General features: G+C 51.4%; 1 protein-coding gene across 1 annotated transcript in view; it reads right to left on the bottom strand.

The window, feature by feature from the left end:
• Positions 1–17,296, bottom strand: part of LOC143973851 (atrial natriuretic peptide receptor 1-like) — a 157,559-nt gene that overhangs the window by 11,907 nt on the left and 128,356 nt on the right. The window contains exons 11-16 of the mRNA XM_077474711.1: positions 16,076–16,180; positions 15,685–15,756; positions 10,959–11,118; positions 9,980–10,135; positions 9,702–9,870; positions 4,075–4,221 (exon numbers count right to left, since the gene is read on the bottom strand). Coding sequence (XP_077330837.1) covers positions 4,075–4,221; positions 9,702–9,870; positions 9,980–10,135; positions 10,959–11,118; positions 15,685–15,756; positions 16,076–16,180 — 809 coding nt within the window. The remainder of the gene's footprint in view (positions 1–4,074; positions 4,222–9,701; positions 9,871–9,979; positions 10,136–10,958; positions 11,119–15,684; positions 15,757–16,075; positions 16,181–17,296) is intronic.

Below are 17,296 nucleotides of genomic sequence, written 5' to 3'. Positions count from 1 at the left end.
CTCCTTCCTCCAGAACTCTCCTCTCCTGAAATACTCTGCTCCTTCCTCCAGAACTCTCCTCTCCTGAAATACTCTGCTCCTTCCTCCAGAACTCTCCTCTCCTCAAATACTCTGCTCCTTCCTCCAGAACTCTCCTCTCCTCAAATACTCTGCTCCTTCCTCCAGAACTCTCCTCTCCTGAAATACTCTGCTCCTTCCTCCAGAACTCTCCTCTCCTGAAATACTCTGCTCCTTCCTCCAGAACTCTCCTCTCCTGAAATACTCTGCTCCTTCCTCCAGAACTCTCCTCTCCTCAAATACTCTGCTCCTTCCTCCAGAACTCTCCTCTCCTGAAATACTCTGCTCCTTCCTCCAGAACTCTCCTCTCCTGAAATACTCTGCTCCTTCCTCCAGAACTCTCCTCTCCTCAAATACTCTGCTCCTTCCTCCAGAACTCTCCTCTCCTGAAATACTCTGCTCCTTCCTCCAGAACTCTCCTCTCCTCAAATACTCTGCTCCTTCCTCCAGAACTCTCCTCTCCTCAAATACTCTGCTCCTTCCTCCAGAACTCTCCTCTCCTCAAATACTCTGCTCCTTCCTCCAGAACTCTCCTCTCCTCAAATACTCTGCTCCTTCCTCCAGAACTCTCCTCTCCTGAAATACTCTGCACTGCTGGAGGACTCTGCTCCTTCCTCTATAACTCTCCTCTCCTGAAATACTCCGCTCCTTCCTCCAGAACTCTCCTCTCCTGAAATACTCTGCTTTCCTGAAATACTCTGCTCCTTCCTCCAGAACTCTCCTCTCCTGAAATACTCTGCTCCTTCCTCCAGAACTCTCCTCTGCTGAAATACTCCACTCCTTCCTCCAGAACTCTCCTCTCCTGAAATACTCTGCTCCTTCCTCCAGAACTCTCCTCTCCTCAAATACTCTGCTCCTTCCTCCAGAACTCTCCTCAAATACTCTGCTCCTTCCTCCAGAACTCTCCTCTCCTCAAATACTCTGCTCCTTCCTCCAGAACTCTCCTCTCCTCAAATACTCTGCTCCTTCCTCCAGAACTCTCCTCTCCTGAAATACTCTGCACTGCTGGAGGACTCTGCTCCTTCCTCTATAACTCTCCTCTCCTGAAATACTCTGCTTTCCTGAAATACTCTGCTCCTTCCTCCAGAACTCTCCTCTCCTGAAATACTCTGCTCCTTCCTCCAGAACTCTCCTCTGCTGAAATACTCTGCTCCTTCCTCCAGAACTCTCCTCTCCTGAAATACTCCACTCCTTCCTCCAGAACTCTCCTCTCCTGAAATACTCTGCTCCTTCCTCCAGAACTCTCCTCTCCTGAAATACTCTGCACTGCTGGAGGACTCTGCTCCTTCCTCCAGAACTCTCCTCTCCTGAAATACTCTGCTTTCCTGAAATACTCTGCTCCTTCCTCCAGAACTCTCCTCTCCTGAAATACTCTGCTCCTTCCTCCAGAACTCTCCTCTGCTGAAATACTCTGCTCCTTCCTCCAGAACTCTCCTCTCCTGAAATACTCCACTCCTTCCTCCAGAACTCTCCTCTCCTGAAATACTCTGCTCCTTCCTCCAGAACTCTCCTCTCCTCAAATACTCTGCTCCTTCCTCCAGAACTCTCCTCTCCTGAAATACTCTGCTCCTTCCTCCAGAACTCTCCTCTCCTGAAATACTCTGCTCCTTCCTCCAGAACTCTCCTCTCCTCAAATACTCTGCTCCTTCCTCCAGAACTCTCCTCTCCTCAAATACTCTGCTCCTTCCTCCAGAACTCTCCTCTCCTCAAATACTCTGCTCCTTCCTCCAGAACTCTCCTCTCCTGAAATACTCTGCTCCTTCCTCCAGAACTCTCCTCTCCTGAAATACTCTGCACTGCTGGAGGACTCTACTCCTTCCTCTATAACTCTCCTCTCCTGAAATACTCCGCTCCTTCCTCCAGAACTCTCCTCTCCTGAAATACTCTGCTTTCCTGAAATACTCTGCTCCTTCCTCCAGAACTCTCCTCTCCTGAAATACTCTGCTCCTTCCTCCAGAACTCTCCTCTGCTGAAATACTCTTCTCCTTCCTCCAGAACTCTCCTCTCCTGAAATACTCCACTCCTTCCTCCAGAACTCTCCTCTCCTGAAATACTCTGCTCCTTCCTCCAGAACTCTCCTCTCCTCAAATACTCTGCTCCTTCCTCCAGAACTCTCCTCAAATACTCTGCTCCTTCCTCCAGAACTCTCCTCTCCTCAAATTCTCTGCTCCTTCCTCCAGAACTCTCCTCTCCTCAAATACTCTGCTCCTTCTTCCAGAACTCTCCTCTCCTGAAATACTCTGCTCCTTCCTCCAGAACTCTCCTCTCCTGAAATACTCTGCACTGCTGGAGGACTCTGCTCCTTCCTCTATAACTCTCCTCTCCTGAAATACTCCGCTCCTTCCTCCAGAACTCTCCTCTCCTGAAATACTCTGCTTTCCTGAAATACTCTGCTCCTTCCTCCAGAACTCTCCTCTCCTGAAATACTCTGCTCCTTCCTCCAGAACTCTCCTCTGCTGAAATACTCTGCTCCTTCCTCCAGAACTCTCCTCTCCTGAAATACTCCACTCCTTCCTCCAGAACTCTCCTCTCCTGAAATACTCTGCTCCTTCCTCCAGAACTCTCCTCAAATACTCTGCTCCTTCCTCCAGAACTCTCCTCTCCTCAAATACTCTGCTCCTTCCTCCAGAACTCTCCTCTCCTCAAATACTCTGCTCCTTCCTCCAGAACTCTCCTCTCCTGAAATACTCTGCTCCTTCCTCCAGAACTCTCCTCTCCGGAAATACTCTGCTCCTTCCTCCAGAACTCTCCTCTCCGGAAATACTCTGCTCTACTGGAGGACTCTGCTCCTTCCTCCAGAACTCTCCTCTCCTGAAATACTCTGCTCCTTCCTCCAGAACTCTCCTCTCCTGAAATACTCTGCTCCTTCCTCCAGAACTCTCCTCTCCTCAAATACTCTGCTCCTTCCTCCAGAACTCTCCTCTCTGGAAATACTCTGCTCTACTGGAGGACTCTGCTCCTTCCTCCAGAACTCTCCTCTCCTGAAATACTCTGCTCCTTCCTCCAGAACTCTCCTCTCCTGAAATACTCTGCTCTGCTGGAGGTCTCTGCTCCTTCCTCTATAACTCTCCTCTCCTGAAATACTCTGCTCCTTCCTCCAGAACTCTCCTCTCCTGAAATACTCTGCTCTGCTGGATGAATCTGCTCCTTCCTCCAGAACTCTCCTCTCCTGAAATACTCTGCTCTGCTGGAGGTCTCTGCTCCTTCCTCTATAACTCTCCTCTCCTAAAATACTCTGCTCCTTCCTCCAGAACTCTCCTCTCCTGAAATACTCTGCTCTGCTGGAGGTCTCTGCTCCTTCCTCTATAACTCTCCTCTCCTGAAATACTCTGCTCTGCTGGAGGACTCTGCTCCTTCCTCTATAACTCTCCTCTCCTGAAATACTCTGCTCTGCTGGAGGTCTCTGCTCCTTCCTCTATAACTCTCCTCTCCTGAAATACTCTGCTCTGCTGGAGGTCTCTGCTCCTTCCTCTATAACTCTCCTCTCCTGAAATACTCTGCTCCTTCCTCCAGAACTCTCCTCTCCTGAAATACTCTGCTGGAGGATTCTGCTCCTTCCTCTATCTCTCCTCTCCTGAAATAATCTGCACTGCTGGAGGACTCTGCTTCTTCCTCTATAACTCTCCTCTCCTGAAATACTCTGCACCGCTGGGGGACTCTGCTCCTTCCTCTATAACTCTCTTCTCCTTAAATACTCTGCAAGGCTGGAGGACTCTGCTCCTTCCTCTAAAACTCTCCTCTCCTGAAATACTCTGCACTGCTGGAGGACTCTGCTCCCTCCTCTATAACTCTCCTCTCCTGAAATACTCTGCTCTGCTGGGTGAATCTGCCCCCTCCTCCAGAACTCTCCTCTCCTGAAATACTCTGCTGGATGACTCTGCTCCTTCCTCTATAACTCCTCTCCTGAAATACTCTGCATGGCTGGATGACTCTGCTCCTTCTTCTATAACTCTCCTCTCCTGAAATACTTTGCACCGCTGAAGCAAAGTTTGGGTAGCTCTGTCTCCTCATACTCACTGGGGAAGTATCTGGTAGAGGAGAGCCTCGGCCTTGCGTTTCTCCTCTAGGTACGCCTGCGTCCGGTCCTCCACCAGCTCCTCCAGGTTATTGGCATACTGCTCCATGCGGGAGAGAAGATTGTCCAAGATGTTCGAGCTGTTCTCCCTGCAAACCACAGACATGACCATGTACTCACAGGACCACCACCAACAGACATGACCACGTACTCATAGGACCACCACCAACAGACATGACCATGTACTCACAGGACCACCACCAACAGACATGACCATGTACTCATAGGACCACCACCAACAGACATGACCATGTACTCACAGGACCACCACCAACAGACATGACCATGTACTCATAGGACCACCACCAACAGACATGACCATGTACTCATAGGACCACCACCAACAGACATGACCACGTACTCATAGGACCACCACCAACAGACATGACCATGTACTCATAGGACCACCACCAACAGACATGACCATGTACTCATAGGACCACCACCAACAGACATGACCATGTACTCACAGGACCACCACCAACAGACATGACCATGTACTCATAGGACCACCACCAACAGACATGACCACGTACTCATAGGACCACCACCAACAGACATGACCATGTACTCAGAGGACCACCACCAACAGACATGACCATGTACACATAGGACCACCAACAGACATGACCATGTACTCATAGGACCACCACCAACAGACATGACCATGTACTCATAGGACCACCACCAACAGACATGACCATGTACTCATAGGACCACCACCAACAGACATGACCATGTACTCATAGGACCACCACCAACAGACATGACCACGTACTCATAGGACCAACACCAACAGACATGACCATGTACTCATAGGACCACCACCAACAGACATGACCACGTACTCATAGGACCACCACCAACAGACATGACCATGTACTCATAGGACCACCACCAACAGACATGACCACGTACTCATAGGACCACCACCAACAGACATGACCACGTACTCATAGGACCACCACCAACAGACATGACCACGTACTCATAGGACCACCACCAACAGACATGACCATGTACTCATAGGACCACCACCAACAGACATGACCACGTACTCATAGGACCACCACCAACAGACATGACCATGTACTCATAGGACCACCACCAACAGACATGACCATGTACTCATAGGACCAACACCAACAGACATGACCACGTACTCATAGGACCACCACCAACAGACATGACCATGTACTCATAGGACCACCACCAACAGACATGACCATGTACTCACAGGACCACCACCAACAGACATGACCATGTACTCATAGGACCACCACCAACAGACATGACCACGTACTCATAGGACCACCACCAACAGACATGACCATGTACTCAGAGGACCACCACCAACAGACATGACCATGTACACATAGGACCACCAACAGACATGACCATGTACTCATAGGACCACCACCAACAGACATGACCATGTACTCATAGGACCACCACCAACAGACATGACCATGTACTCATAGGACCACCACCAACAGACATGACCATGTACTCATAGGACCACCACCAACAGACATGACCACGTACTCATAGGACCAACACCAACAGACATGACCATGTACTCATAGGACCACCACCAACAGACATGACCACGTACTCATAGGACCACCACCAACAGACATGACCATGTACTCATAGGACCACCACCAACAGACATGACCACGTACTCATAGGACCACCACCAACAGACATGACCACGTACTCATAGGACCACCACCAACAGACATGACCACGTACTCATAGGACCACCACCAACAGACATGACCATGTACTCATAGGACCACCACCAACAGACATGACCACGTACTCATAGGACCACCACCAACAGACATGACCATGTACTCATAGGACCACCACCAACAGACATGACCATGTACTCATAGGACCACCACCAACAGACATGACCATGTACTCATAGGACCACCACCAACAGACATGACCATGTACTCATAGGACCACCACCAACAGACATGACCATGTACTCATAGGACCACCACCAACAGACATGACCACGTACTCATAGGACCACCACCAACAGACATGACCATGTACTCATAGGACCACCACCAACAGACATGACCACGTACTCATAGGACCACCACCAACAGACATGACCATGTACTCATAGGACCACCACCAACAGACATGACCACGTACTCATAGGACCACCACCAACAGACATGACCATGTACTCATAGGACCACCACCAACAGACATGACCATGTACTCATAGGACCACCACCAACAGACATGACCATGTACTCATAGGACCACCACCAACAGACATGACCACGTACTCACAGGACCACCACCAACAGACATGACCATGTACTCATAGGACCACCACCAACAGACATGACCATGTACTCACAGGACCACCAACAGACATGACCATGTACACATAGGACCACCACCAACAGACATGACCATGTACTCACAGGACCACCACCAACAGACATGACCATGTACTCATAGGACCACCACCAACAGACATGACCACATACTCATAGGACCACCACCAACAGACATGACCACGTACTCATAGGACCACCACCAACAGACATGACCATGTACTCATAGGACCACCACCAACAGACATGACCATGTACTCATAGGACCACCACCAACAGACATGACCACGTACTCATAGGACCACCACCAACAGACATGACCATGTACTCATAGGACCACCACCAACAGACATGACCATGTACTCACAGGACCACCACCAACAGACATGACCATGTACTCATAGGACCACCACCAACAGACATGACCATGTACTCACAGGACCACCACCAACAGACATGACCACGTACTCATAGGACCACCACCAACAGACATGACCATGTACTCATAGGACCACCACCAACAGACATGACCATGTACTCATAGGACCACCACCAACAGACATGACCATGTACTCACAGGACCACCAACAGACATGACCATGTACTCATAGGACCACCACCAACAGACATGACCATGTACACATAGGACCACCACCAACAGACATGACCATGTACTCATAGGACCACCACCAACAGACATGACCACGTACTCATAGGACCACCACCAACAGACATGACCATGTACACATAGGACCACCACCAACAGACATGACCATGTACTCATAGGACCACCACCAAAATACATGACCATGTACTCATAGGACCACCACCAACAGACATGACCATGTACTCATAGGACCACCACCAACAGACATGACCATGTACTCATAGGACCACCACCAACAGACATGACCATGTACTCATAGGACCACCACCAACAGACATGACCATGTACACATAGGATCACCACCAACAGACATAACAATGTACTCATAGGACCACCACCAACAGACATGACCATGTACTCATAGGACCACCAACAGACATGACGATGTACTCATAGGACCACCACCAACAGACATAACAATGTACTCATAGGACCACCACCAACAGACATAACAATGTACTCATAGGACCACCAACAGACATAACAATGTACTCATAGGACCACCAACAGACATGACCATGTACTCATAGGACCACCAACAGACATGACCATGTACTCATAGGACCACCAACAGACATAACAATGTACTCATAGGACCACCAACAGACATGACCATGTACTCATAGGACCACCAACAGACATAACAATGTACTCATAGGACCACCAACAGACATGACCATGTACTCATAGGACCACCACCAACAGACATGACCATGTACTCATAGGACCACCTTGCCTCCTGTATGGTGTCAGTCGCCCAGACTGGTGGGGAATGTTACTTGATGTCTTGTATAGTGTTAATGGTCCAGACTGGTGAGGAATGTTAGTTGGCCTCCTGTATGGTGTCAATGGTCCACACACTAGTGAGGAATATTACTTGGCCTATTTTATGGTGTCAATGGTGCACAGTGAAGGGGAATGGTACTTGGCCTCCTGTATGGTGTCAATGTTCCATACTGGTAGATACTTGTCCACCTCTATGGTGTCCGTAGACCATACTGGTGGGGAATGCTAGTTGACCTCTTGTATGGTGTCAGTGGTTCAGACTGGAGGGGAATGTTACTTACCCACCTGTATGGTGTCAGTAGACCAGACTGGTGGGAAATGTTAGTTGGCCTTCTGTATGGTGTCCACACTGGTGAGGAATTTTACTTGGCCTATTTTATGGTGTCAATGGTCCACAGTGGAGGGGAATGTTACTTGGCCTCCTGCATGGTGTCAGTAGACCAAACTGGTGGGGAATGCTAGTTGACCTCTTGTATGGTGTCAGTGGTTTAGACTGGTGGGGAATGTTACTTTCCCACCTGTAAGGTGTTAGTAGACCAGACTGGTGGGGAATGTTACTTGGCCTCCTGCATGGTGTCAGTGGTCCAGACTGGTGGGAAATGTCACTTGCCTACCTCTTTGGTGTCAGTAGACCAGACTGGTGGGGAATGTTACTTGACCTCCTATATGGTGTCAGTGGTCCACATTGTTGGGGATTGATACTTGGCCTATTTTATGGTGTCAATGGGGGGGAATGTTATTTGACCTCCTGTGTGGTGTCAGTAGACCAAACTGGTGGGGAATGTTAGTTGACCTCTTGTATGGTGTCAGTGGTCCACGCTAGTGGTGAATGATACTCAGTAGCCCAAACTGGTGGGGAATGTTACTCGTCCTCTTGTATGGTGTTAGTGGTTCAGACTGGTGGGGAATGTTAGTTGACCTCTTGTATGGTGTTAGTGGTTCAGACTGGTGGGGAATGTTACTCGTCCTCTTGTATGGTGTTAGTGGTTCAGACTGGTGGGGAATGTTAGTTGACCTCTTGTATGGTGTTAGTGGTTCAGACTGGTGGGGAATGTTACTTGGCCTCTTGTATGGTGTTAGTGGTTCAGACTGGTGGGGAATGTTACTCGTCCTCTTGTATGGTGTTAGTGGTTCAGACTGGTGGGGAATGTTAGTTGACCTCTTGTATGGTGTTAGTGGTTCAGACTGGTGGGGAATGTTACTTGGCCTCTTGTATGGTGTTAGTGGTTCAGACTGGTGGGGAATGTTACTCGTCCTCTTGTATGGTGTTAGTGGTTCAGACTGGTGGGGAATGTTAGTTGACCTCTTGTATGGTGTTAGTGGTTCAGACTGGTGGGGAATGTTACTCGTCCTCTTGTATGGTGTTAGTGGTTCAGACTGGTGGGGAATGTTTGTTGACCTCTTGTATGGTGTTAGTGGTTCAGACTGGTGGGGAATGTTACTCGTCCTCTTGTATGGTGTTAGTGGTTCAGACTGGTGGGGAATGTTACTCGTCCTCTTGTATGGTGTTAGTGGTTCAGACTGGTGGGGAATGTTACTCGTCCTCTTGTATGGTGTTAGTGGTTCAGACTGGTGGGGAATGTTACTCGTCCTCTTGTATGGTGTTAGTGGTTCAGACTGGTGGGGAATGTTAGTTGACCTCTTGTATGGTGTTAGTGGTTCAGACTGGTGGGGAATGTTAGTTGACCTCTTGTATGGTGTGAGTGGAAGATCAGGCCAGAGGCATTCCCAGAATGCAGATCATCACCTGTTGAACTTTCGTAGCAGAACTTTAATCTGATTGAAGTCTGGCCTGTCTAGAGGGTCCTCTGCCCAGCACCTCTGCATGAGCACCCCTAGTTCCTGGATATGGCAGTATAGGTTTGTGGACGGTCGGAAGTATGGCTTCTCCTGGCTCTTAACTCGGTCTATAATTTCTGAAAGGAAAATTCAGAGAGTTTGTGAAATTACAGAAGAAAGAGGAACCACAATCTACTAAACCCCGCTGTCTGGTGGTGGGGTTAGCACCCTGGTCAGGAGACCCACCTTTGGGGCTGTAGTCGGCGCTGTCCATGTAGAAGACCCCGTTTCTGAGAGCGATCTCCTGAAGTATAATGCCAAAGCTGTAGACGTCTCCTTTCTGGGTCCCCTGAGGATCGGGGGATTCCATGCGGAGGAGCTCCGGAGCGGTCCATAGCCTCTCTATAACAACAATGGATAAGGGACTGCCTCAGAATGGTGAGAAGACTTTGATATCCTAATAACATCCCTTTCCCTTCCCTTCGAAGCTCAACTTGGACTCCGTTTTTCCACATAGCCGAGTAGAAATATGCAATAAGCCTATGGAGGAGCACCTGCCACAATGCTGGGAGTTTCTCTAGGCCTTCTACCTTCTACCTTTAACATGGAGAAACCCTTGAAATACCTTTGTGGTCTCCTATATCTCCAGCTCATGGTACATCATGGTGATGGTCAGTGGGAAGAATGCTCTTTACATTTAGGGTCAGTAGGAAGAATCCCCACTTATAGATATATAATAAGGTCACTAATGTCAGGAGTTACTCATCTGAGAGGCAGAAATTGCTCAAGGAACCCCAAGCAGTTTCTGCAGCAACCCCGATCTTCCACGGAACCCTGGTCGAGAAAGGCTGTACCAGAAGTTCAATAGAAGGACACACTTTGAATGGTCAAAGACATCTGAGTCAGGACTTGTGTAAAGAACGGGCCTAGGGTCAGGGGTCAGTTTGATGATAACCATCAGTACTGTCAAAAAGGGTGGGCAGGGGGGACAGGAGGGGCCGCTGCCCCGGCGCAGTGAACCAAGGGTGCAAAGAATGGTTTTACTGGGGCAGGGGGAACAGTTCTGGATCTTTGCCCTGGTAGACCCTGTCCTGGTACTGACTGTCAGGAATTTTGAGGTTCAAACATTTCGGTAATTGTGGTACAATTGGGGTCGTCCTTTAGCTGCCTCCAATCACATGTCACGTCGGGCAATGATCTCCTGAGCGGAGATGTTCCATCTTACTGGCAAAAAAAGCGTGAGAATCCTCCAACTCCACCACTCCGCGGAAGCTGGCCAGTCCGTAGTCGGTGATCTTCAGAACGAAGCGGCTGTCCACCACACAGTTGCAGGACTTGAGGTTTCCGTGGGACACAATGACGCTGTTGTGCAGGAAGAGCATTCCCTGGAGGAGAAGGAGACGGCCAACCCAACAGGACAGAATCAGGACATTAAAAATATCACTTTCATTATTTTTAATTCCGATGAGGCTCTATGTCCTCTGTCTACACTGTGTCCCTGCTGTCGTCCCCAGTGAGGTTCTATGTCCTCTGTCTACACTGTGCCCCTGCTGTCCTCCCCAGTGAGGTTCTATGTCCCCTGTCTACACTGTGTCCCTGCTGTCCTCCCCTAGTGAGGTTCTATGTCCCCTGTCTACACTGTGTCCCTGCTGTCCTCCCCCAGTGAGGTTCTATGTCCCCTGTCTACACTGTGCCCCTGCTGTCCTCCCCTAGTGAGGTTCTATGTCCTCTGTCTACACTGTGCCCCTGCTGTCCTCCCCTAGTGAGGTTCTATGTCCTCTGTCTACACTGTGTCCCTGCTGTCCTCCCCTAGTGAGGTTCTATGTCCTCTGTCTACACTGTGTCCCTGCTGTCCTCCCCAGTGAGGTTCTATGTCCTCTGTCTACACTGTGTCCCTGCTGTCCTCCCCAGTGAGGTTCTATGTCCTCTGTCTACACTGTGTCCCTGCTGTCCTCCCCTAGTGAGGTTCTATGTCCTCTGTCTACACTGTGCCCCTGCTGTCCTCCCCCAGTGAGGTTCTATGTCCTCTGTCTACACCGTGCCCCTGCTGTCCTCCCCCAGTGAGGTTCTATGTCCTCTGTCTACACTGTGCCCCTGCTGTCCTCCCCCAGTGAGGTTCTATGTCCTCTGTCTACACTGTGTCCCTGCTGTCCTCCCCCAGTGAGGTTCTATGTCACCGGGCTACACTGTGTCCCTGCTGTCCTCCCCAGTGAGGTTCTATGTCCTCTGTCTACACTGTGTCCCTGCTGTCCTCCCCCAGTGAGGTTCTATGTCCCCTGTCTACACTGTGTCCCTGCTGTCCTCCCCTAGTGAGGTTCTATGTCCTCTGTCTACACTGTGTCCCTGCTGTCCTCCCCCAGTGAGGTTCTATGTCCTCTGTCTACACTGTGCCCCTGCTGTCCTCCCCCAGTGAGGTTCTATGTCCTCTGTCTACACTGTGTCCCTGCTGTCCTCCCCCAGTGAGGTTCTATGTTCTCTGTCTACACTGTGCCCCTGCTGTCCTCCCCCAGTGAGGTTCTATGTCCCCGGTCTACACTGTGCCCCTGCTGTCCTCCCCTAGTGAGGTTCTATGTCCTCTGTCTACACTGTGTCCCTGCTGTCCTCCCCAGTGAGGTTCTATGTCCTCTGTCTACACTGTGCCCCTGCTGTCCTCCCCTAGTGAGGTTCTATGTCCCCTGTCTACACTGTGTCCCTGCTGTCCTCCCCCAGTGAGGTTCTATGTCCCCTGTCTACACTGTGCCCCTGCTGTCCTCCCCTAGTGAGGTTCTATGTCCTCTGTCTACACTGTGCCCCTGCTGTCCTCCCCTAGTGAGGTTCTATGTCCTCTGTCTACACTGTGTCCCTGCTGTCCTCCCCTAGTGAGGTTCTATGTCCTCTGTCTACACTGTGTCCCTGCTGTCCTCCCCAGTGAGGTTCTATGTCCTCTGTCTACACTGTGTCCCTGCTGTCCTCCCCAGTGAGGTTCTATGTCCTCTGTCTACACTGTGTCCCTGCTGTCCTCCCCTAGTGAGGTTCTATGTCCTCTGTCTACACTGTGCCCCTGCTGTCCTCCCCCAGTGAGGTTCTATGTCCTCTGTCTACACCGTGCCCCTGCTGTCCTCCCCCAGTGAGGTTCTATGTCCTCTGTCTACACTGTGCCCCTGCTGTCCTCCCCCAGTGAGGTTCTATGTCCTCTGTCTACACTGTGTCCCTGCTGTCCTCCCCCAGTGAGGTTCTATGTCACCGGGCTACACTGTGTCCCTGCTGTCCTCCCCAGTGAGGTTCTATGTCCTCTGTCTACACTGTGTCCCTGCTGTCCTCCCCCAGTGAGGTTCTATGTCCCCTGTCTACACTGTGTCCCTGCTGTCCTCCCCTAGTGAGGTTCTATGTCCTCTGTCTACACTGTGTCCCTGCTGTCCTCCCCCAGTGAGGTTCTATGTCCTCTGTCTACACTGTGCCCCTGCTGTCCTCCCCCAGTGAGGTTCTATGTCCTCTGTCTACACTGTGTCCCTGCTGTCCTCCCCCAGTGAGGTTCTATGTTCTCTGTCTACACTGTGCCCCTGCTGTCCTCCCCCAGTGAGGTTCTATGTCCCCGGTCTACACTGTGCCCCTGCTGTCCTCCCCTAGTGAGGTTCTATGTCCTCTGTCTACACTGTGTCCCTGCTGTCCTCCCCAGTGAGGTTCTATGTCCTCTGTCTACACTGTGTCCCTGCTGTCCTCCCCTAGTGAGGTTCTATGTCCTCTGTCTACACTGTGTCCCTGCTGTCCTCCCCAGTGAGGTTCTATGTCCTCTGTCTACACTGTGTCCCTGCTGTCCTCCCCAGTGAGGTTCTATGTCCTCTGTCTACACTGTGTCCCTGCTGTCCTCCCCTAGTGAGGTTCTATGTCCTCTGTCTACACTGTGCCCCTGCTGTCCTCCCCCAGTGAGGTTCTATGTCCTCTGTCTACACCGTGCCCCTGCTGTCCTCCCCCAGTGAGGTTCTATGTCCTCTGTCTACACTGTGCCCCTGCTGTCCTCCCCCAGTGAGGTTCTATGTCCTCTGTCTACACTGTGTCCCTGCTGTCCTCCCCCAGTGAGGTTCTATGTCACCGGGCTACACTGTGTCCCTGCTGTCCTCCCCAGTGAGGTTCTATGTCCTCTGTCTACACTGTGTCCCTGCTGTCCTCCCCCAGTGAGGTTCTATGTCCCCTGTCTACACTGTGTCCCTGCTGTCCTCCCCTAGTGAGGTTCTATGTCCTCTGTCTACACTGTGTCCCTGCTGTCCTCCCCCAGTGAGGTTCTATGTCCTCTGTCTACACTGTGCCCCTGCTGTCCTCCCCCAGTGAGGTTCTATGTCCTCTGTCTACACTGTGTCCCTGCTGTCCTCCCCCAGTGAGGTTCTATGTTCTCTGTCTACACTGTGCCCCTGCTGTCCTCCCCCAGTGAGGTTCTATGTCCCCGGTCTACACTGTGCCCCTGCTGTCCTCCCCCAGTGAGGTTCTATGTCCCCTGTCTACACTGTGCCCCTGCTGTCCTCCCCCAGTGAGGTTCTATGTCCTCTGTCTACACTGTGTCCCTGCTGTCCTCCCCATTGAGGTTCTATGTCCCCTGTCTACACTGTGCCCCTGCTGTCCTCCCCCAGTGAGGTTCTATGTCCTCTGTCTACACTGTGTCCCTGCTGTCCTCCCCATTGAGGTTCTATGTCCCCTGTCTACACTGTGCCCCTGCTGTCCTCCCCCAGTGAGGTTCTATGTCCTCTGTCTACACTGTGCCCCTGCTGTCCTCCCCCAGTGAGGTTCTATGTCCCCTGTCTACACTGTGCCCCTGCTGTCCTCCCCCAGTGAGGTTCTATGTCCCCGGTCTACACTGTGTCCCTGCTGTCCTCCCCCAGTGAGGTTCTATGTCCCCTGTCTACACTGTGCCCCTGCTGTCCTCCCCCAGTGAGGTTCTATGTCCTCTGTCTACACTGTGTCCCTGCTGTCCTCCCCAGTGAGGTTCTATGTCCCCTGTCTACACTGTGCCCCTGCTGTCCTCCCCCAGTGAGGTTCTATGTCCTCTGTCTACACTGTGTCCCTGCTGTCCTCCCCCAGTGAGGTTCTATGTCCCCTGTCTACACTGTGTCCCTGCTGTCCTCCCCTAGTGAGGTTCTATGTCCTCTGTCTACACTGTGTCCCTGCTGTCCTCCCCCAGTGAGGTTCTATGTCCTCTGTCTACACTGTGCCCCTGCTGTCCTCCCCCAGTGAGGTTCTATGTCCCCTGTCTACACTGTGTCCCTGCTGTCCTCCCCCAGTGAGGTTCTATGTCCTCTGTCTACACTGTGCCCCTGCTGTCCTCCCCCAGTGAGGTTCTATGTCCCCGGTCTACACTGTGCCCCTGCTGTCCTCCCCCAGTGAGGTTCTATGTCCCCTGTCTACACTGTGCCCCTGCTGTCCTCCCCCAGTGAGGTTCTATGTCCCCTGTCTACACTGTGTCCCTGCTGTCCTCCCCTAGTGAGGTTCTATGTCCCCTGTCTACACTGTGCCCCTGCTGTCCTCCCCCAGTGAGGTTCTATGTCCCCTGTCTACACTGTGTCCCTGCTGTCCTCCCCTAGTGAGGTTCTATGTCCCCTGTCTACACTGTGCCCCTGCTGTCCTCCCCCAGTGAGGTTCTATGTCCCCTGTCTACACTGTGCCCCTGCTGTCCTCCCCCAGTGAGGTTCTATGTCCTCTGTCTACACCGTGCCCCCGCTGTCCTCCCCCAGTGAGGTTCTATGTCCCCGGTCTACACTGTGTCCCTGCTGTCCTCCCCCAGTGAGGTTCTATGTCCCCGGTCTACACTGTGTCCCTGCTGTCCTCCCCCAGTGAGGTTCACCAGAGAATAAAGCTTTAATGGTTTCTTAATAGTCTGAACATTCATTAGGGGGACTGATGAGGATTACATTGATTATTGCTAATTAAGGTTTATCCTGATTGATAACGTGATGAGAATTCTGAGGAGGGAGGTCGGGCCTTACCTTCACAATGTCATTTATCAACGAATATCGGAACATCCAGTCCAGAGTAATACTCTCATTCTCCAGAATATCCTGCAGAGGAAACGTACAACCATGGAGCAATGCTCTGCAGAATATATCAATATGGGTCTGTCAGGAGGGGGAGGGAGCAACGCTCTGCAGAATATATCAATATGGGTCTGTCAGGAGGGGGAGGGAGCAACGCTCTGCAGAATATATCAATATGGGTCTGTCAGGAGGGGGAGGGAGCAACGCTCTGCAGAATATATCAATATGGGTCTGTCAGGAGGGGGAGGGGAGGGAGCAATGCTCTGCAGTTTATCAATATGGGTCTGTCAGGAGGGGGAGGGGAGGGAGCGATGCTCTGCAGATCTCAGGGTGGAATACTCACCTGCAGGCTCCCCCGGGGGCAGTATTCGGTCAGTATACAGATGTTGGGGGGGTCTATACACGCCCCGACAAATCGGGTCAGATGTTCGTTCTGGACGTCCCTCATCTGCAATGGAGATGATAATTGGTCAGATCCCTTCCTTATATAATGGTCAAATCTTCCTTCATACCCCCTCTCTGTGTCACTGCCCCGCCCTCCCACATCTCCTTGAAGTTAAAGGGAACCTATCAGAACATTAACACAGCGGCTGTCACCCTCAGTGACTTTCTCGGGACTGTCATCCCCAGTGACTTCATTAGGACTGTCACCTTCAGTGACCTCCTCAGAACTGTCACCATCAGTGTCTTCTTCAGGGCTGTCACCCCCAGAACTGTCACAACCAGTGATTTCCTCACGACTGTCACCCTCAGTGTATTCCTCAAGACCGTCACCCCCAGTGACTTCCTCGGGACCGTCACCCCCAGTGACTTCCTCAGGACCGTCACCCCCAGTGACTTCCTCGGGACCGTCACCCCCAGTGACTTCCTCAGGACCGTCACCCCCAGTGACTTCCTCAGGACTGTCACCCTCAGTGACTCCCCAGGACTGTCACCCCCAGTGGTTTCCCCAGAACTGTATCCCCTATTGACTTCCCCAGAACTGTCACAACCAGTGATTTCCTTACGACTGTCACCCTCAGTGTCTTCCTCAGGACCGTCACCCCCAGTGACTTCCTTCCTCAGGACCGTCACCCCCAGTGTCTTCCTCAGGACTGTTATCCCAAGTGACTTCCTCATAACTCTCACCCCAGTGACTTCCTCAGGACTGTTACCCCCAGTGTCTTCTTCAGGACTGTCACCCCCAGTAACTTGCTCAGGACTGTCACCCCCAGTAAATTCCTCAGGACTGTCACCCCCAGTGACTTCCTCAGGACTGTCACCCCCAGTGACTTCCTTTAAAACTGCCACCCTCAGTGATTTCCTCAGAACTGTCGCCCTCAGTGACTTCCTCAGAACTGTCACCACAGTGACTTCCTCAGAACTGTCACCTTCAGTGACTTCCTCAGAATTGTCACCCCAGTGACTTCCTCAGGACTGTCACCCTCAATGACTTCCTCAGGACTGTCACCTCCAGTGACTTTATCAGGACTGTCGCCCTCAGTGACTTCCTCAGGATTGTCACTATCAGTGACTTCCTCAGGACTGTCAAACTCAGTGAATTCCTCAAGACTGTCACCCCCAG

This window comes from Lithobates pipiens, unplaced genomic scaffold (assembly GCF_037356315.1).
Source record: "Lithobates pipiens isolate NorthernLeopardFrog02 unplaced genomic scaffold, aLitPip1_a1.2 Scaffold_124, whole genome shotgun sequence".
Classification (NCBI taxonomy): Eukaryota; Metazoa; Chordata; class Amphibia; order Anura; family Ranidae; genus Lithobates; species Lithobates pipiens.
The sequence above is the reverse complement of the archived record's forward strand: the minus strand, read 5'-3'. Positions and strand labels throughout refer to the sequence as shown.